The 22,113-nt window shown below is 46.2% G+C and overlaps 2 protein-coding genes across 3 annotated transcripts in view; both read right to left on the bottom strand.

Annotated features, from left to right (window-relative positions):
* Nucleotides 1-8,957, bottom strand: part of LOC132884785 (laminin subunit gamma-1-like) — a 94,496-nt gene extending 85,539 nt beyond the window's left edge. Inside the window, exons 1-2 of the mRNA XM_060918735.1 lie at nucleotides 8,774-8,957; nucleotides 2,842-3,144 (exon numbers count right to left, since the gene is read on the bottom strand). Coding sequence (XP_060774718.1) covers nucleotides 2,842-3,144; nucleotides 8,774-8,957 — 487 coding nt within the window. The remainder of the gene's footprint in view (nucleotides 1-2,841; nucleotides 3,145-8,773) is intronic.
* Nucleotides 8,958-20,244: 11,287 nt separating this feature from the next.
* Nucleotides 20,245-22,113, bottom strand: part of dhx9 (DEAH (Asp-Glu-Ala-His) box helicase 9) — a 34,406-nt gene continuing 32,537 nt past the window's right edge. For both annotated transcript variants that reach the window (XM_060931000.1, XM_060931002.1), the window contains 4 exons: nucleotides 21,721-21,950; nucleotides 21,521-21,636; nucleotides 21,208-21,408; nucleotides 20,245-20,977 (listed from right to left, as the gene is read on the bottom strand). In XM_060931000.1, coding sequence (XP_060786983.1) covers nucleotides 20,584-20,977; nucleotides 21,208-21,408; nucleotides 21,521-21,636; nucleotides 21,721-21,950 — 941 coding nt within the window. In that variant the 3' untranslated portion in view covers nucleotides 20,245-20,583. The remainder of the gene's footprint in view (nucleotides 20,978-21,207; nucleotides 21,409-21,520; nucleotides 21,637-21,720; nucleotides 21,951-22,113) is intronic.

Consider the following 22,113-nt stretch of genomic DNA (forward strand, 5'->3'; position numbering starts at 1 on the left):
TTCGTAGATAACACAGGGTGCTTTTTGCACCTTTGAGATTCCAGAGATTCCTAACTCCAGTCCTGGATGCATTGCACACTGTCCTGTATCATTTCAAGTTGCTTTTTTTTTTTACCCCTGCGCCGAGCACACCTGATACAATTTATGGAGGTTTTCATAATTAGCTCATGAGCTGGAGCATGTGTGTTTGGAGACGAGATAACATGAAACTGTACAGCATGGTGTGTATCTCAGGCTGAAGCCCTAAAATGACTGAAAAGTTAATACAGTGGTGCTTGAAAGTTTGTGAACCCTTTAGAATTTTCTATATTTATGCATAAATATGACCTAAAACCATCAGATTTTCACACAAGTAGATAAAGAGAACCCAGTTAAACAAATGAGACAAAATATTATATTTGGTCATTCATTTATTAAGGAAAATGATCCAATATTACATATCTGTGAGTGGCAAAATATATGAACCTGTAGGATTAGCAGTTAATTTGAAGGTGAAATTAGAGTTAGGTGTTTTCAATCAATGGGATGACAATCAGGTGTGAGTGGGCACCCTGTTTTATTTAAAGAACAGGGATCTATCAAAGTCTGATCTTCACAACACGTTTGTGGAAGTGTATCATGGCACAAACACAGGAGATTTCTGAGGACCTCAGAAAAAGCGTTGTTGATGCTCATCAGGCTGGAAAAGGTTACAAACCATCTCTAAAGAATTTGGACTCCACCAATCCACAGTCAGACAGATTGTATACAAATGGAGGAAATTCAAGACCATTGTTACCCTCCCCAGGAGTGGTTGACCAACAAAGATCACTCCAAGAGCAAGGCATGTAATAGTCGGCGAGGTCACAAAGGACCCCAGGGTAACTTCTAAGCAACTGAAGGCCTCTCTCACATTGGCTAATGTTAATGTTCATGAGTCCACCATCAAGAGAACATTGAATGACAATGGTGTGCATGGCAGGGTTGCAAGGAGAAAGCCACTGCTCTCCAAAAAGAACATTGCTGCTCGTCTGCAGTTTGCTAAAGATCATGTGGACAAGCCAGAAGGCTATTGGAAAAATGTTTTGTGGATGGATGAGACCAAAATAGAACTTTTTGGTTTAAATGAGAAGCATTATTTTTGGAGAGAGGAAAACATTGCATTCCAGCATAAGAACCTTATCTCATCTGTGAAACATGATGGTGGTAGTATCATGGTTTGGGCCTGTTTTGCTGCATATGGGCCAGGATGGCTTGCCATCATTGATGGAACAATGAATTCTAGATTATACCAGTGAATTCTAAAGGAAAATATCAGGACATCTGTCCATGAACTGAATCTCAAGAGAAGGTGGGTCATGCAGCAAGACAATGACCCTAAGCACACAAGTCGTTCTACCAAAGAATGGTTAAAGAAGAATAAAGTTAATGTTTTGGAATGGCCAAGTCAAAGTCCTGACCTTAATCCAATCGAAATGTTGTGGAAGGACCTGAAGCGAGCAGTTCATGTGAGGAAACCATCCAACATCCCAGAGTTGAATCTGTTCTGTATGGAGGAATGGACTAAAATTCCTCCAAGCCGGTGTGCAGGACTGATCAACAGTTACCGGAAATGTTTAGTTGCAGCTATTGCTGTACAAGGGGTCACACCAGATACTGAAAGCAAAGGTTCACATACTTTTGCCACTCACAGATATGTAATATTGGATCACTTTCCTCAATAAGTAAATGACCAAGTATAATATTTTTGTCTCGTTTGTTTAACTGGGTTCTCTTTATCTGCTTTTAGGACTTGTGTGAAAATCTGATGTTATTTTAGGTCATATTTATGCAGAAATACAGAAAATTCTAAAGGGTTCACAAACTTTCAAGCACCACTGTTTATATTCAGTAGCACAATAACTGTACTTTTAAGACTGTATTATATCACAAGCTACATTCATGATTTCTAAAAACACACTACACTTATGGTTCACTTATTTGTCCTTTTGTTTATCAACTTAACTTCTCATCCAAAGGTACTTTTTGCAGAAAACTATATGATCAACTAAATAATCCATCTCATTCATGCTCACATGAACAGGACCATCACTGCTCAAATTTACAGTCTGGGCTGGAAAGAAATCAGCCCCAGCTTTTGCTTCTTCGTACCATGTTTATCTGTGTAGTTTGTCTCAAGACCTGTCTGCACTTGATTCCACAAAAACAACAAATAGTCACCCTTTGGGCATTTGTTAACAACAAACAATCTGACATAGGAGTCAAAAAGTAAACCCTATATTGATCTTTGAAAGACAGTGAAAGGGTGACATATACATCAACCCATCTCTAACACTGATTGAGCCTACTGATCAAAGTACTGATTAATTGATGTATTGAGACAAGTACACTATACAACCAAAAGTTTGTGCACACCTGACCATAAGACTCATGTTTAAAGAAAATCCCATTCCAGATTCAGTCCCCTGCTTGCTCTTCTGGGAACGTTTTCTACTCGATTTTGAAGTTTCATTCCAAAGACATCAAGTTGGGTTGAGATCAGTGTTCTGTGCAGTTCACTCTTGTTCTTCTAAACCAACCTTGGAAAACTAGGTCTTTGGACCTGCAGAGATTTTGTCAAACTGGAACATTTTTAGGGAGCATCCAAGTTCCACTGAAGAGAGATTGTACATAGATATACAAATACATCTTATAGGCAGCAGGTTGGGAGAAGATATGCACATATAGATGTGATGGTCATATAGTGCATCACTGTGCTCAGTAAATCAAGGACAGGTAAGTGGTAGAAGCCATGCAGTAGATGCCCTTTCCTGAACTCTACATAAGAGATGGAGGTTGGATCGGATGAGCAGGAACACGTACCTAGGTGCAGGGTTAAGTTGATAGAGTTGGGATACTGGATGCCTGCTAACATGGTCTGACTTTGCCACCACGTGGTGTCCGCCTGGTTGTTGTAGTCGGTGAGGTAGACGGTGCTGTGATGCTGTCTCAGATCTTGGGCATCGCAGATGTGGCACGACTTGGTGACGCCGGTCTGAACACAATACTCTTCAGGCGGAGATCCACACGTGTTGGTGGCCACCACAGTCATGTTGAATGCAGCGTTCACGAACTCAGGCATGCAGCGCTGAGGCCGGCCAGTCTCATCCATGCACTCGTCCATTGCTGCGTGCGCACGCATCACACACAAAGTCAGTAAACTCAAAACAAGAGCCACACAGCGCATTCTTCTTCTTCTGCTTCTTCTTCTTGTCTCAGTGCGTCCTGACCCTTTCGTTTCCCAATGACTTTTCTTTCCGATCTGGATTCCCTGCGCCTTCTCAAAAGGTCTGTGGAGTTGAGAATAAAATCATGCAGAACAGCAGGCGCTTCCTTTCTCTCTCTCTCTCTTTACTCTTACGTAGAGATCAGTGGCGAACGCAGATGAGCATAGAGATACAGACAGTGAAATGTCCTATTGCAGTTATAGAAAATATAGGCACTCTTGGAACACCGCTCGACCAATCAAATTTGTGGGTTGGAACTAACTGTTACATCATAGAGCATATTTATGTCGCATTCAGAAAAGGAACTTTTTAACTGCTATCATTCTGGTTTTGTGCCAGGAAACTCAGAGAAGGTCTGTCTTGTTAAACTATAGACTGAGAGAAACTGGTCATGATGCTCCCTCTATCGGCAATCACTTGACACTGCATTTCTTTCAAACATCAGTTTATTTATGGATCAAAAAGCTTCTCTATGTATATGCATGCCCTAAATACTGAAAGTCTATTCAAGTCGACGTTACAAGTGTAAGCTTGTTTAGTTACTTTGATAGTCCAGTTTATTGTCCACAGTGTAATCTGACTCAAGTTGTCTGAAAACTGGCTTTGTTTTTAAATGCTTAAATTCATTCTCACTACAGATTTCGAATGAACTGTTTAGTCTATCCTAAACTGAACAGGATGCCCAAACTGGAAATATACACACTATTGCAAATTAAGTTTCATGTGAGAAAGCTTTATTCAAGTTTACAAGATGCCCAGAATACTTTTTTTTTTAATCAAGCATTTCAAACACACCCCTGACTGCTAACCTTACTGCTTAAGTGTGCTTAACTTGTGCTTACTGTAAAACTTTTTTGTAGGATGAGTAGCACTGACATGAAATATCTGTGCAGAGAATGTTTGAAAACTGTAGAACATGTCATTATAAAGAGGGGGACACAGATAAAAGCAGTCTTGATAAACTACTAAAGAGAAATTACACAGACAATAAGTGATCAGCTACAAGCAGCGTTCAACAAAAAGCAGTGATCAACTATGATTAGCAGTTTTTATTTGCTTTCACTAATTGACTTAATGTCTTCCTGTTTGGAAATGGTAAGTTGTAAACACATACTGGTCCAAAAAGGGCTACAATGATTTTCATTTCATTGTTTAGTTTCCTACATTCATGTGAATTAAAAATATGGGATAATAAAGTGTTAAAACTGTTGATATAAATGTCAAAAAATATGATGCTAGCCATCAAAACTGTGCTGGAATGCACGATGAAAGTATAATTTTGGCTAAAACTGAGTTTTTGCTTCATGTGTCTGAAGGAAAAAATATGGCTAAAATAATAAAACATTGCTAATGACTGCCAATATTTTTATTCTTTTCCCACATCATTCAATTTCTACTGTAAATCCTTCTTATTTAATTTTTGTATTTCTTTAAAGTGGGCAGCACGGTGGTGTAGTGGTTAGCACTGTCGCCTCACAGCAAGAAGGTCCTGGATTTGAGCCTAGTGGCCAACGAAGGCCTTTCTGTGTGGAGTTTGCATGCTTTCCCCATATCTGCGTGGGTTTCCTCCAGGTGCTCCGGTTTCCCCCCGCAGTCCAAAGACATGCAGGTTAGGCTAATTGATGGCTCTAAATTGACCGTGAATGGTTGTTTGTGTCCATGTGTCAGCTCTGCGATGACCTGGCAACTTGTCCAGGGTGTACCCCGCCTCTCGCCCATAGTCAGCTGGGATAGACTCCAGCTTGTCTTTGACCCTACCGTATACAGGATAAGCAGCTACAGATAATGGATGGATTTCTTTAAAGTCTGAAATAGCTCTGTAGCGAGATTCAGGTGTGGGTGGAGCACAGAAGCACGGCAGGTGGCTGTTTGTTTTGAAGAGGGGTTTTTATTTTACAGTTTTTCAGCATAGGGCTCCAAAAAACTCTCACTCTCTCACACACACACACACACACACACACACATACAGACTGCCAATGAGCGCTCAGTGCCGACCTCCCCTTCTCGCTCTCCTTTTATTGGGCGCAGTCACTGAAGGAGACACACAAACACATGCTAATTGACAACAGGTATAGTGACACGACCACTCACCTTTCCTGACTCCGCCCTCCATTCACAGACTGCCACTCGGCTACACCCCCGCTGCCACATATCCCCACTACCCGACTCAGGCCAGGGAGCCTTGATGGCTAGGCACTCTTTTTCGATTGTGCTGTACCTGCCCTCTCACATCGACAGCTTTCGGCTAATGTACAGCATGGGACGCTCCTCCCCCTCCACCTTCTGGGACAGAATGACCCCCAGCCCTCTGTCCGACGCGTCTGTCTGTAAAATAAAGGGGAGAGAAAAGTCAGGGGAGTGTAACAGTGGCCCCCCCACACAGTGCAGCCTTTACCCTAGGGCCTAGAGAAAGCCTGTTGGCATTGCTCCGTCCACTGGACCGGATCTGGTGCTCCCCTTTTAGTGAGATCCGTCAGCGGGCTGGTGACGTCCGAATAATTAGGTATGAACCTCTGATATTAGCCAGCCAGCCCCAGGAACTGTCTCACCCCCTTTTTGGTCTTGGGCCTCGGGCAGGCCGCAATCGCTGCTGTCTTATTAATTTGGGGACGCACCTGCCCATGGCCTAAGTGGAAACCCAGATACCATACTTCCACCTGCCCAATTGCACATTTCTTTGGGTTGGCTGTGAGACCCACCCACCTCAGCGACTTTAGGACGGCCCTAAGGTGTTCAAGGTGCCGCGGCCAGTCATTACTGTAGATGATGACATCATCCAGACACGCGGCTGCGTAGGTGGCGTGGGGAGGGAGGGCCCTGTCCATAAGCCGCTGGAATGTAGTGGACGCCCCAAACAGCCCAAAAGGAAGTGTGATGAATTGGTGTAAGCCAAACGGTGTGGAAAAGGCTGTTTTCTCTCAGGACAGAGGAGTCAAGGGGATCTGTCAATATCCCTTCGTTAAATCCAATGTTGAATTAAAACGAGCAGCGCCTAATCGATCGAGCAACTCGTCAATGCGAGGCACTGGGTACGCGTCAAATTTAGAGACCGCATTGACTTTCCTATAGTCCACACAGAACCAGACCAACCCCTCGGTCTTCGGAACCAGGACCACTGGGCTGATCCAGTCACTGTGGGATTCCTTGATTATGCCAATTTCAAGCATGCCTTCAAGTTCATCCCAGACCACCTTTTTTTGTGTTCGGGCAGGCGGTAAGGGCGGCTGCACACTACCACCCCCGGGGGCATCTCAATGTGGTGTTCTATGAGGTGGGTGCGGCCGGGCAGGGGCGAAAACACATCAGAAAATTCTTTCTGCAACTGGGCTACCTCCGTGAGCTGGCTCGAGGAGAGGTGGTCTCCACAGGTGACCGGGGTGGTGGGCGATATCAATTTTCTTTTTTGAACCTCCGGCCCCAGCTCTGCCTTCTCCGAAATTACGGACACCAACGCCACAGGGACCTCCTCATTCCAACATTTTAACAGATTGAGGTGGTAAATCTGTAATGCCCCACCCCTGTCCATTTGCCTCACCTCATAGTCGACGTCCCCGACTCGCCGTGTGACCTCGAAGGGCCCTTGCCACTTGGCGACCAATTTGGAGCTCGACGTGGGCAACAATACGAGTACTTTGTTTCCCGGTGTGAACTCCCTAAGGCGCGTGCTCCTGTCATACAGTCGGACTTGACGTTCTTGCGCCTGCCGCAAATTCTCCTGGGTTAAGTGCGTGAGCGTGTGGAGTTTGGTGTGCAGGTCGAGAACGTATTGAGTTTCATTCTTACTGGGTGAAGGTCCCTCCTCCCAATTTTCACGTAGCACATCTAAAATGCCATGCGGCTTATGCCCATATAACAATTCAAATGGTGAAAACCCTGTGGAGGCTTGCGGAACCTCTCATACTGCAAATAACAGGGGTTTGAGCCACTTATCCCAATTAAGTGCATCTTCGCTTACGAACTTCTGAATTATATTTTTGAGGGTTCGATTAAACCGTTCTACTAAGCCATCCGTTTGTGGGTGATGGACACTGGTGCAGATAGGCTTAATCCCCAGTAACCCATACAGCTCGCGCAGTGTGCATGACATGAATGTAGTGCCTTGGTCTGTCAGGATTTCTTTTGGAATCCTGACCTGAGAGATAAAGCAGAAGAGTGCTTCTGCTATACTGCGTGCTGAGATATTGCGGAGAGGCACTGCTTCCGGATATCGCATTGCATAGGCCACCAGAACTAAAATAAAGCGATATCCCCATGCTGACCGATCTAATGGCCCAACGAGATCCACCCCAATTCTTTCGAAAGGGGTCTCAATTAAAGGGAGAGGGTGCAAAGGCACTTTTGGAGTATGAATTCCCGGCGGCTCTTTGGAATTAACAGCTGTGTTATCTTTTTGCCCATTTGAGTGTCCTGTGTCACTCAGTATAGCCTATCCTTAATAATAACAAAGTAAGGGAAAGCCGGCATCACATTTGGCTGGAGAATTTGACCATCTATTACTCACACTTGGTCAAATGCATGCCGCAGAGTCCCGTCTCGCGACTGCTCTAACGGGAAATCCCCAAGGGAATCCTTTGCGTATCGCCCTGACACGGTGCTGACGTAGACGGCTCTGTGACAGCTTCTCCTGCCAATGCTACTCCGGGGCTTTCCCTACCTGAATTATGGCAGGACCCACTCTTCACTATGTGCATCATTAATTCCTTAAACCCCGACCAATCAGTCCCCAAAATTAGCGAGTGGGTGAGACGAGGGTTAACCGCTGCCTTTACACTATGTTTTTCCCCTCGAAATAGAATGTGGACAGACATTAAAGGGTAGTTGTGAACATCCCCGTGCACACACAACACTTTCACCATTCATGCTTGTCCCCAATGCCTCACCTTGCACCAGGCTTTGGTGGATTGAGGTCTGGTTACACCCGGAATCCACCAAAGCCTGATACGTATCCCCTTGGACTGGTATTCGATACGCTCTGGCCCAATCAAGGACAGTTTCTGGTGCGTTGGGGACCTGGACCACCGCGCCCACCTCCATCGCGGAGCACCAATGTTGGAGATGTCCTGGCTCCCCGCAACGCCAGCACACCAGCCCAGGCTCTTCCTTTGCACCATTGTTACAGACATCACTCACCTGAGGGGGAGGAGACACAGACAAGGAAGGGGGAAATGGGAGGACACCGCAGGTGCACCAGGCCAGCTGGGGGGGAGCCGGCCCCCACCTCCGCGGATGGGGGAATGGGGTGAGGATGGGAAGCAGAGAGAGAGGGGGAGAGAGAAGAGAGAGAGGAGAAGAGGAGGCATGCCTTCCTGCCATCAGAACTGCCACCATGTGGTCCTCTGCCAGCTCAATCACCTGGTCCAGAGATGCCGGGCAATGACACTGGACCCACTCCACCATTCCTTCCAGAAGTTGCGCGACGAATTGTTCCAGTGTCACTAGGTCGATCACTCCCTCGGCATCGCGGTCGTCTGCCCTCAGCCACTGCCGGCAGGCATCCCGGAGTTGCTGCCCAAATGTGAATGGCCAACCAACCTCCTCCAAGCGCAGTGAGTGGAAGCGCTGCCGCTTTGGGGAACGGCCGACATGCTGGAGGATGGCTCTCCGTAGGTCCACATACACGAGCCAGCTGTTGTCAGGGAGCTGCAGCGCAGCCAGCTGCGCCTCGCCCGTCAGCAGTGGAAGGAGGCGCACCGGTCCACCGGCCAACCCCATGCCTCCACTGCCGGCTCGAAGAGCACGAGGAAGGCTTCCGGGTCATCGTGCGGACCCATCTTCGTTAGGGTGAGGTGGGGAGAGTCCGCTCCAGTGGCGGTTGTGGGCCCCGCCGACGCGAGCAGGTGCTGGAACACCTGGCGGTTTTCCTGTTGGACCAGCACCAAGGCTTCGAACCGTTGTTCTTGCTCCTTCAGGGGGGGGCAACCAGTGCTTGGTGCTGGTTCTGCTGGGCTGTGGCGAGGGTATGGATGAGGTCCTTGAATGGTGAGGACTCCATGGGGCTGTTCCCTTCTGCACTCGTCCCGGGTTTCAGCACCACTGTAGCAAGATTCAGGTGTGGGCGGAGCACAGAAGCACAGCAGGTGGCTGTTTGCGTTGAAGAGGGGGTTGTATTTTACAGCTTTTCAGCATAAGGCTCCAAAAAACTCTCATTCTCTCACACACGCATGCTTGCACGCACACAGGCACACATACAGGCTGTCAGCGAGCCCTCGGCACCGACCTCCCCTTCTTGCTCTCCTTTTATCGGGCACGGTCACTGAAGGAGACACACAAACGCACGTTAATTGACAACAGGTGTAGTGACACGACCACTCACCTTCCCTGACTCCGCCCTCCATTCACAGACCGACGCTCGGCCATGCCCCTGCTGCCACAAGCTCTTTCCTCTATTGCATGTTTGGTTATCATTTTATTAGCAAAACTACAAATTATTCTAAAAGCATGGGCGGTGCCAAGGAGGGGCTTAGAGGTGCTGTAGCTTCCCCGAGGATAGCCATAGCACCCTATTAGCACCCACAAGAAATTTCTGTGGTTTATTTTTAATGTGTGAATACTATAATTTATAACTTGTAAGTTAAATAAATACATTAATAAAACAAACCAATTATTTTTAGATGAAAATACAGAAAGCCAACACAGCTAATTTGATTCAGCCAATGGGCGCAGCACACGCTGAACTTTTGTCCTTACTTTCACATCTCGTGAGTCAGGGCAAAACTTTTTTTTTTTTTTTGTAAATTAGCATTATCGCTATCATAATGGATCTTTTTTTTATTTCATAAACATCCATCTGTGGCAAATCAGTCAAAGAGAGGCATTGTTTTGTTATGGAGATATCCAAAGATAAGCGCATGATTTTTTCCACCTCTGTTGCCAATTATAAATTTAATTCTTTTTTGCAGTTGAGGCACAAATTCTGACTTCTTATAGTTATTTTTATGCAATGCTCATTCATATAACAGGTCTATGGAATGGAATCCTGTTGGCTTATTAGTTGAGGTCTTGGTAACTGGCAGCATGGCTTTGTTATCTCAGAATCTGAGATTGAAATGGACACAAACCTCTGTGTCTGGTGCTGCTCCTTGTGTACAAGCCCTGGCCACGGCTGAATTGTGTGTAAAATTTTATCTTCAGGTGTGTTTACATAGGCTAGCTTATGAACACACATACAAGCACATATGCAGTACCACTCTGCAACAGTTACAGTGCCATTCTGTGCTAAACACAAGGCGAGATATTCAGTTCACAGGATATACATGGTTCAGCTCACCATCTATATCCTGTGAGCTGAATAACTTGCCTTGTGTTTAGCACAGAATGGCATTGAACTGTTGCAGAGTGGTGCTGCATACATGCTTGTGTGTACACACGTGTCAGGGGTATTGCAATAAGGGCACTCGGAGAGCACAGACCTCCAAGACCAAATGTTGCAACATTAGCAAATGTGAAGCTAAATTTGTCGAGCCGCCCTGTAAGTCAGATGTGTTTCAGAATTGAATGGGTTCTTCCTTGGCCTATGCTACACCTTTCTACCAAATTTTATGAAACTCAGGCTGGTAGTCTTTGCATAATTCTGCTTACAGTCAAACAAACAAACTGAAAGCATAACGTCCTTGGTGGAGGTAATTAAGCTGTAGCAATTGGCACATTAAATGGGAATCCCAAATTTCAGAGCACCCTCACTCAAGCAACCCCATAGCAACAGCAAAAGAATCTCTGGCACTGCTCCTGCCTAAAAGTAAAAATGTTTCATGATATTTTTGCCTCCTCCAGGTAAAGTATCTCTAGGTAAAGTTTAGGTCAAGTCATTTTTTGTATGTCTGTTGTTGTTGAACACTGCCTTTAAAATCGAACTCCTTACTTCTCTCTTTTTCTCTCCTGATATATTACCAAATAATAGAAAACTTCTGTTCCAGTTTCAGGCATATTCCTACAACTTGCTCCCTGCTACTAATTCACTCCATCCCGTTGTGCTACTCCATATCTACCCCTCATCCCACCCCGTCCTGCCAGCCCATATCTACTCCTCATCCCCCCTCGTCCTGCCACCCCACATCTACCACTCATCCAGCTGCGTCCTGCCACCTTACATCTAACCCTTGGTGATGAGGATCAGCAGCCCTTCTTCATCCCATCTGGCCAGGTATAAAACTGCTCCTATTCCAAACAAAGAGCTATTCAAGTCAAGATGTTGTAGTTTGTGTTGAGAATCAATGAATCTAATTCACTTCCATACAATTACAAATGAAGCACACTTTGGGTACAAATTTGAGACCATCTCTATCTCTAACCTTTCAACTTGTGGATGGATGAACAAATGGATGAATTCCAGCTACTTTTGGGGAAAAACAGAGACTTTTCTTCATCGGCAGTTCTGTGCTTTATGGAGACGTGGCTGTGTGGATCAATACCAGACTCGGCGCTGCAGCTGGCAAGCTTCCAACTCTTCAGAGCGGATCGTAACACAGAACTCTCCGGCAAAACTAAAGGTGGAGGAATCTGTTTTTACACAAATACTAGCTGGTGTAACAACGTGACTGATCCATCAACACTGCTCTCCTGATCTGGAATCTTTTTTCATTAACTGCAAACCCTTTTACTCCCCCCCCAAAGCTCATCTCAGAGGCTGTATCTTCTGCAAAGGCCATTGGCGTTCCCGTGCTTGGTCCCTGTTGGTCCTGGAAAGAGAAGTCCTGGAAAGAAAAGTCCTGTAACGACAAGAACCAGCGAGTAACATGAGTGTTGATGTCTTTGGTGGCTGCCATCCACTGGAGTGTGGCATGGTCAATGACCAATGTGAAATGACAGACAAATAGCACCTCAGCTCAGTTACTGCCCACTTGATGGCAAGGGCTTCTCTCTCCACAGCAACATAGTTCCTTTCTTCTGGGAGTAGCTTGCGGCTAATGTATTGCCTGGGATGCTCTTTGCCCTCTACAACCTGTGACAGCATGGCACCCAGGCCTGTCTCCAAGGTGTCTGTCTGGACGATCAAGGGGAGATCATAGTCCAGGTTTCGGAGGACAGAGTCAGTGGTGAGGGCCTTTGTCAGGGCCTGGAATGCCTGTTCTGTCTGGCTCCCCCTCTTCTTGGTCAGGTCTAAGAGGGGAGAGGCTAGAGAAGTTGGGTATGAATCTACAATAATACCCAGCTAACCCCCAAAAGGCACATACCTAGTGCTTGGTGGTGATTCTGCATGGCCTCTATCTTCTTTGGGGTAGCCCTACATGGGAGAACAGCAGAACCAGCTCCTGGACTATGTTTTTCTTTTTTTTTTTATCAAGTATGTTGTATTAGAGGTAGATTGCAGAATGTAGGACAGGAAAAACAGTCTACATTTTCATTACAAAGAAAGAAAAAGTACAAAAAATACAACAAATGTATCCCACCTAAATAAAGTACATATACCCTCTTTTCCAACCCACCCCTTTCTGCTCAGTCGATACATGTTGTGATGGAGAATTAAGGACAAAAGGTAAAAAATAAAGAGTGATAGCAGACAATCACTTATGCAAGGAAAGTCGCCTATGGGTTATTTTTAAGGTAACGGATGAAGGGCAGCCAGATCCTGTTAAACTGCAACTCTGTTCCTCAGAGCAAACCTTGTTTTTTCAAGGTGCAGTGTGTTAGCCATTTCTTTGAGCCACATCTTAAAAGTAGGAGCCTCCTACTTCTTCCAGAATGTCAAAATCAGTTTTTTGGCTGGAATCAAGCCATAAGAAAGAAGTTGCTTTTGTGTTCTTCTCAGTACTGACATGGAGTCTGAAGCTCCCAACACAATTAAGACAGGGTCAGGATCAAAGTGAATCATAAGAACGTCAGTGTGTGTTCTGAAATTTTTTGTCCAGAATCTCTCTATCCTAGGACAGAGAGCAAATCAGTGGAGGTTGTTTGCCTCTGTTGTATTGCATTTATCACATCATGAGGATATATCTGGAAACATTTTGTGGAGCTTTGATTCTGAGTAGTGAAGTCTATGGATGACATGAAACTGAATATCTCGAGTCTCTTGAGTTGATAGAGCAAGCATTAACCTCTTTGAGGCTCTCTTCCCAGGTCTCATTGGGGATTGCTGTCCCCAGTTCATTTTCCCATGCAGTTTTGATTGCTGTCATAGAAAGGGGAGTAATGGAGTTTAATAAGTCATAGAAATGTGATACCTTTCTGTCAGAACCAGTATTCTGAAGACATCTGTCTAAAGCTGGGGGTGAGGCACTTTCAGAGGGTAAGTGGGTACATAGTTTCTGATCTGAAGAAACCTGAAAAAATTACTCCAAGGGAGGTTATAATGTTTCTTGCAACTGAGCAAAAGAGGCAAAAGTTCCATTCAAATAAAGGTCACCAATTGTGTAAATGCCCAGCATTCTCCATTGTAAGAATCCAGTGTCGAGCTGGGATGGTGGAAAAGGAGGATTCCCAGCTAAAGGGAGCAGGAAAGAAAGTGAACTGATCCCAAAATGTGTCTTAATTTTCTTCCAAATTTTAACCATATTATTTATAACAATGCTTCCACCATAAACAGATTTGTCTAAGGCCACCGGGGACAGGTGGCCTTAGACACCTAAACTATACAGACGACACTGCTCCAGCCAAGGGGGGCCTCAGCTGACTTCTCACCACACTGAAATTATTTTAAGATTAAAAGACCAATAGTAGAGACAACAATCAGGGAGAGCTTGCCCACCAGATTGTTTCGGTTTGCAGAGATGAGCTTTTTTTTTAATTCTATGACTTTTATAGTCCCCTCCTAGAACTGCCACCTTATTGTGGTGGAGGGGTTTGTGTGCTTGAATGATCCTAGGAGCTATGTTGTCGGGGGCATTATGCCCCTGTTAGGGTTTCCCAAGGCAGACAGGTCCTAGGTGACAGGCCAGACTAAGAGCAGTTCACCAAAAACCCCCTATGGAGAAAAAAATCCAGGACCGTGACGTCGCCCGGTAGGACACAGCCGGGGCCCCACCCTGGAGCCAGGCCCGGGGTTGGGGCTCGTATGCGAGCGCTTGGAGGCCGGGCCTTTGCCCATGGGGCCCGGCCGGGCTCAGCCCGAAGAGGTGACGTGGGCCCGACCTCCTGTGGGTTCACCACCCACAGAGGTAGCAGTAGGGGTTTGGTGCAGTGTGGATTGGGTGGCAGTCGAAGGCAGGGGCCTCGACGACCTGATCCCCAGACACAGCGTCTGGCTGTTGGGACATGGAATGTCACTTCGCTGGGGGGGAAAGAGCCTGAGCTTGTGCGGGAGGTTGAGAGGTACCGGCTAGAGATAGTCGGGCTCACCTCCACGCACAGCTTGGGCTCTGGAAACCAGCTCCTCGAGAGGGGCTGGACTTTCCACTTCTCTGGAGTCGCCCGTGGTGAGCGGCGGCGGGCTGGTGTGGGCTTGCTTATAGCTCCCCAGCTCAGCTGCCATGTGTTGGAGTTTACCCCAGTGAACGAGAGGGTCGCCTCTCTGCGCCTTCGGATTGGGGAGAGGGCTCTTGCTGTTGTTTGTGCCTACGGGCCAAATAGCAGTATAGAGTATCCGGCCTTCTTGGAGTCCCTGGGAGAGGTACTGAGGGGTGCTCAGACTGGGGACTCCATTGTGCTACTGGGGGACTTCAGTGCTCACGTGGGCGACGACAGTGACACCTGGAGGGGCGTGGTTGGGAGGAACGGCCTCCCCGATCTGAACCCGAGTGGTGTTTTGTTATTGGACTTCTGTGCTAGTCACGGTTTGTCCATAACGAACACCATGTTCGAGCATAGGGGTGTCCATAAGTGCACGTGGCACCAGGACACCTTAGGTCGGGGGTCGATGATCGACTTTGTAGTCATTTCATCTGATCTCCGGCCCTATGTCTTGGACACTCGGGTGAAGAGAGGGGCTGAGCTGTCAACTGATCACCACCTGGTGGTGAGTTGGATCCGCTGGCGGAGGAGGAAGCTGGACAGACCCAGCAGGCCCAAACATATGGTGAGGGTCTGCTGGGAACGTCTGGCCGAGCACTCTGTTGGGGAGGTCTTTAACTCCCACCTCCGGGAGAGCTTTTCCCAGCTTCCGAGGGAGGCGGGGGACATTGAGTCTGAGTGGACCATGTTCTCTACCTCCATTGTGGATGCAGCTGTTCGGAGCTGTGGCCGCAAGGTCTCCGGTGCCTGTCGTGGCGGCAATCCCCGAACCCGGTGGTGGACACCGGAAGTAAGGGATGCCGTCAAGCTGAAGGAGTCCTATCGGGCCATGTTGACCTCCGGGACTCCTGAGGCAGCCGACGGGTATCGGCAGGCCAGGCGTGCTGCAGCTCAGGCAGTTGCGGAGGCAAAAACTCGGAACTGGGAGGAGTTCGGGGAGGCCATGGAGAAGGACTATCGGTCGGCCTCGAAGAAATTCTGGCAAACCGTCCGGCGCCTCAGGAGGGGGAAGCAGTACTCTGCCAACACTGTTTACAGTGCGGGTGGGGAGCTGTTGACCTCGACTGGGGACATTGTCGGGCGGTGGAAGGAATACTTTGAGGATCTCCTCAATCCCACCATCATGTCTTCCACTGAGGAGACTGAGGCTGATGACTCAGAGGTGGACTCGTCCATTACCCAAGCCGAAGTCACTGAGGTGGTCTGCAAGCTCCTCGGTGGCAAGGCACCGGGGGTGGATGAGATCCGCCCTGAGTATCTCAAGTCTCTGGATGTTGTGGGGCTGTCTTGGTTGACATGCCTCTGCAACATCGCGTGGCGGTCGGGGACAGTGCCTCTGGAGTGGCAGACTGGGGTGGTGGTCCCTCTTTTTAAGAAAGGGGACCGGAGAGTGTGCTCCAATTATAGGGGAATCACACTTCTCAGCCTCCCAGGGAAAGTTTACTCCAGCGTACTGGAGAGGAGAATTCGACCAATAGTCGAACCTCGGATCCAGGAGGAACAATGCGGTTTTCGTCCTGGTCACGGAACACTGGACCAGCTCTATACCCTTCATAGGGTGCTTGAGGGTTCATGGGAGTTTGCCCAACCAGTCCACATGTGCTTTGTGGATCTGGAGAAGGCATTCGACCGTGTCCCCCGTGGTATTCTGTGGGGGGTGCTTCGGGAGTATGGGGTTCGGGGCTCTTTGCTAAGGGCTGCCCGGTCCCTGTACGAACGGAGCAGGAGTCTGGTTCGCATTGCCGGCAGTAAGTCAGACCTGTTCCCAGTGCATGTTGGACTCCGGCAGGGCTGCCCTTTGTCACCGGTTCTGTTCATAATTTTTATGGACAGAATTTCTAGGTGCAGCCAGGGGCCGGAAGGAATCCTGTTTGGGAATCACAGGATTTCATCTCTGCTTTTTGCGGATGATGTTGTCCTGTTGGCTTCTTCAAACCAGGACCTTCAGCATGCACTGGGGCGGTTTGCAGTAGAGTGTGAAGCGGCTGGGATGAGAATCAGCACCTCCAAGTCCGAGGCCATGGTTCTCGACCGGAAAAGGGTGGCTTGCCCTCTCCAGGTTGGTGGAGAAGTCCTGCCTCAAGTGGAGGAGTTTAAGTATCTCGGGATCTTGTTCACGAGTGAGGGAAGGATGGAGCGTGAGATCGACAGGCGGATCGGTGCAGCCTCCGCAGTGATGCGGTCGCTTTACCGGTCCGTCGTGGTGAAGAAGGAGCTGAGCCAAAAGGCGAAGCTCTCAATTTACCGGTCGATCTACGTTCCGACTCTCACCTATGGTCATGAGCTTTGGGTAATGACAGAAAGAACAAGATCGCGGATACAAGCGGCTGAAATGAGTTTCCTTCGCAGGGTGGCTGGGCGCTCCCTTAGAGATAGGGTGAGAAGCACAGTCACTCGGGAGGAGCTCGGAGTAGAGCCGCTGCTCCTCCACATCGAGAGGAACCAGCTGAGGTGGCTCGGGCATCTTTTTCGGATGCCTCCTGGACGCCTCCCTGGGGAGGTGTTCCAGGCATGTCCCCCCGGGAGGAGGCCCCGGGGAAGACCCAGGACACGCTGGAGGGACTATGTCTCTCGGCTGGCCTGGGAACGCTTCGGTGTTCTTCCCGAGGAGCTGGCCGAGGTGTCTGGGGAAAGGGAAGTTTGGGCTTCCATGTTTAGACTGCTGCCTCCGCGACCCGGTCCCGGATAAGCGGAAGAAGACGAGACGAGACTTTTATAGTTCCAAATAAATAGTAATCTCCTAGATTAAATTTATCCAACACTTTAAATAAGTAGGACCATTCCACCTGATCGAACACCTTTTCAGTGTCAAGAGAGATGACCATGAGGTCGCTCAGACTAGATTTGGGGCGATACATTATATTAAAAAGACATCTAAGGTTGGAGACAGTTTCTACCTGGAATAAATTCAGACTGATCCAGGTGAACCAGTGTGCCAATACATGTGTTGAGTCTGTTTGCCAGGAGTTTGGCTAGTATTTTCTGATTCACATTCAGGAGAGAGATAGGCCTGTATCCTCCAACCTCCTCCAGATCCCTGCCCCTTTTGGGAATAAGAGGACAGCCTCATTAAGCATTTGTGGCAGAGAGCCCTTTTCAAGAGCCTGAGAGAACATATTAAGCATATAAGCTGCAAGTGTGTCAGTAAATGTTTTGTACAGCTTAGAAGACAGTCCATCGAGGCCATGAGTTTTACTTCCTTTCAGAATTTTAACTGTATCTTTCAACTCTTGAAGAGTGATGTCTTTGTTTAGGAAGACATAATCCTCCTGTGAGAGGGAGGGAAGATCGTTACTTTTGATAAAGTTTTCCATATCATGGGGTCCTGCACTTGTTTTAGAAGTATAAAGGGTTTCAAAGAATTCCTTAAAGCGCTTGTTAATGTCTTTCACTGAGGTAAGAGAAGCTCCATATTTGGACCTGATTTTATGAATTGTGTGGTCATTTTCTAATTTGCACAGTTGCCTGGCAAGCAGTTTTTGGGGTTTCTTGCCAAATTCAAAGTACTTCTGCTTTAAAGAAATTATTTTGAAATCTTAGCTAAAACAAACAAATCAATCTGATTATACTGAAGCCTCAACTCCAAGATTTGTTGATATTTGTCCAATGAGGGGTGATGTACATTCTCCTTGTCTAACTGATGAATTCAGTCTTCCAGCTCTAGAAGCTTAGCTTTATTCAGTTTGTTCTTATGCCCCAGATAGGAAATGATACAGCCCCTCAGATATGCCTTTAGAGTTTCTCAGTAAACAAGAAGAAATCTCTGGAGTGTTCTTGAATTCAAAAAATATTTTCATTTGCCCATTTAAATATTCACAGAATTTGGGGTTGTTAATAAGTTGGGGATTCATCCTCCATAATGGCCAAAAAGAATGTAGACCACTTAGGTTAAGGGTAAATGTAAGGGGGCTATGATCGAAAATCAATACCTCATGGTATTTATGGTTATGAATGTGGGGCAGTAACTTAGAATCAACCAAGAAGTAGTCAATACGGGTATAAACGTTATGTACATGAGTGAAAAGAACAGTCTCTTTCTGTGAGGTGGAAGAATCTCCATGCATCAGATAGGTTTCAGTTGTTAATATATGCTTTTAAGAAGTCCCTGGAATTAGAATGTGGGGCTTGCTTCTTAGAGACGCTATCCATATAAAGATCTAGAACACAATTTAAGTTTCCTCCAACAACGAGGTTTTTTCAAGATGTTGGTTATTAGGGAAAACACCTTCCTAAAAAAGGCAGGATGGTCAAAATTAGGCCCATAAATATTAACCAAGGTTATTGGAACCGAGTGAATTTCCCCAGTGACAATAAGGTAGTGACCCTCCACAGCCGTTTTTGTCAATTGGTGTTTAAATGGAACCCCTTTGCGAATTAAAATAGATACACCTCTGGCTTTTGCGGAGAAGGATGAGTGACAAGTTTACCCAATCCACCTACTCCTTAGCTTAACGAGAAAGGACAATGGAAAGAGGCAAAGACGACTGCATTATCAGGTCCAATATTAATTCTGATTCTAAGCTCGACCATTATTCTGGAAAGAATATCACTATTACAAGTCTAAACACTCAACGTAATGCCCCGAATGGATCATAATGCATTTTTCTAAAGTTGAGGGTGACTTTAAAACCCTTTCCAAAATAACAGAAGACTGTCATCTATATCCCCTGCCCTATATACCAAGTTTGAAGATATATTGTGTCTCACATTTTTCAAGTTCTGCTACAGGAAACCAACCCTACTTCTTTACACTGACCTCAGCAGCCCATGGCATAAGCCCACTGGACCTTTAGTCCAGGTGAGCTAAAAATTAAAATCTCACATTTCTTCGCCTCAAAAGGCACATACACATTACTTAATCAACACGTATACCAACTTTCAAGACCATACCACTCAGTTTTCAAGTTCTGCTCTGGAAACAAAACCTACCCCCCTAACACTAACCTGAGAGACTAAGTCTAAAATTGTTTCCATGGAAACATGAAAAATTAAAATTTCTCAAATTTCTTAGTATGAAAAGGCACATCTACATCACCTTGTTAACATGTATACCAAGTTTCAAATCTGTATCATGAATAGTTTTGGATATATGCGCCAGAAACAAACATTGCTCTTAGAAACTAAGTCAAAATCTATTTATGTAAAAATTTGAAAAATATTTTTTGTAAAAATCCAAAATAGCAAAAAGATGTATTCGGTAGTTTTAAAGATATGGCCCGAAAACGAAAATGTGATCGGACAGACAGCTGGAACCTGTTTCTATATCCCCCGCCAAACTTCGTTTGGGTGGGGGATAATGAAGGTCAGGACCAAACCACAAGTGAAGAGAATGAAACTAAACAGTTAGCTGTTCACAAATTCAGACTTGAAATCAGCATCACCAAACTTGAGTCCAACAGCATGTGTGGGGTGGTCTAGCTGGGAAAGTAATTTGTGGGTCAGGTCATAAAATGAAATAATGTAACTCACAGGTTAGAATTAAAATGGACCTGTTGATGAGGACCTTTTAATGAAATGTATTTCAATAAGCCTATCCTAACAGCAGTTTAGAGTTTTTGACCTTAATCCATATTTGTAATATCCATTCATTTGGGTGTTAAATAAATGACAGCACTAATTTCATAGTTAATGATGACTTTACTGTTACATTTCATTCAAGGAATGAATACACATTTTGCAATTTATCAAAACACTACACTTGAACATTAAAATGAAAAGAATAATTTGGTCACTTTTCAAATGAAAGCATCACTATGAAAGTACCAGAAGAGACTTTGATGCATACTTTTTTTTTTTAATAAGGGTTCAACTAGAATAGGTTTCTACTATTTCCCAAATGCACAAAACTAGACTTTTAACACACAAAATTAATCAAATCATGCAACAAAACATTAAACATGGTGCTAAAATGGCACAAACATCTGCAAACATTAAAACACCAGTTTTAAGTCCATCTCTAGAATCCTCCATTCCCACCTCTGTTGAACCCACGACCTCCCCTGTAACCGCCTCCCCCTCCTCCATAACCGCCACCGCCTCCCCCTCCTCCATAACCGCCACCGCCTCCCCCTCCTCCGTAACCACCTCCACGCCCTCCGTAACCGCCTCCACCTCCCCTGTAACCGCCTCCACCTCCCCTGTAACCGCCTCCACCCCCTCCGTAACCGCCTCCACCCCCTCCACCCCGATACCCACCCGAACCCCGGTATCCACCTCCACCCCTGTACCCTCCTCCTCCACCACCACCACCACCACCGTATCCTCCACCTCCTCGGTAACCTCCCCGACCCCGGAATCCTCCATCGCCATCCATCCGGGGCATCTTTGGAGGCCGTGGACCATCTCCAAAACTTGAAAAAAAGGAAATAAATGAATAAATTAATTATGGGATGGGCACTACAGCAGATACATTCTCTCCCAAATGTACCATTTGGAACTAAAATGCATTCATCTCTTTCACTAATGTTTTCGGTAGCCTGAAGGGGGGCTTCCCTTTGAACGATGTCAGGGCAAACGATGTCAGGCCCCACGTTGTTGAACACCTGATTCATCAGGCACTCTGTATATATGTGAATCTCACCGTGGATTGCTGATCATGAGATTGAGTCCTGCAGAGGAGGGTCTGGAGAGGAGCCGAATGACATTCAGCAAGCGTTCGTTGGTCGGGTCGATACTTCTGATGTACTCCGGATCTTTGGTCACTTCCACCACTAAAGCCTCCATTGCAGCTCTTAGTCCGGCAATGCCACCAGCGACTTCATGCTCAATACGCAGATTGATCCTGTGATCAGAACAAATTCTTCAACATGCAACAAGTAGACAAGTAGGACAGTGACAAGTTTTATCATAAACAAAGAAATTGAGAGAGCGTCATTTTTTTTTTTTAAACTTACCAGTCATCAAGTACAACTATTTCTCCATTAGATGTGATTTTCTTGGCAGCAAACAAAATGAGCTGGAGAGGGCTGACCATGGTCATTCCTTTGGCTGAAATGGCTCGGGTTCGAATCTACAATAAATATAAACAGCAGTTGGCATTAACACCTGCAAGCAATCTGTTCATTTTTGAGGCAAGAAAAACCACCACACTGACCTTTTCCCCAAAGACGAAGAAAGGTGACGGATAATTCGGGTCTTGACTGGAGAAAGGGCAGTTAACAGAAGACTTGTGGATGAGTGCATTTCGACCTTCGGTAGTCAAAATTTTCCTTTTTTCTTTGTGGTAACAGACATTGGGGTAGGAGCCATAGGTCAGCAAGGAGATCACCACATCCAGATTATTGTCTGGCCCCACGTTGTTGAACACCTGATTCATCAGGCACTCTGTACAGAAGAATAAATATTCACACAGTTCTTAACTGAAAATAAGGAAGAATTAAACAAAAATTCCAAAAGGAGAGGGGGGAAAAAAATGTTATGAAAAGAATTGCCAGCTGTTAATGCTCCACCACCAGAAGCCTTAATACACTTACAAAGTACTAGGCAA

Source organism: Neoarius graeffei, chromosome 1, assembly GCF_027579695.1.
Source record: "Neoarius graeffei isolate fNeoGra1 chromosome 1, fNeoGra1.pri, whole genome shotgun sequence".
NCBI lineage: Eukaryota > Metazoa > Chordata > Actinopteri > Siluriformes > Ariidae > Neoarius > Neoarius graeffei.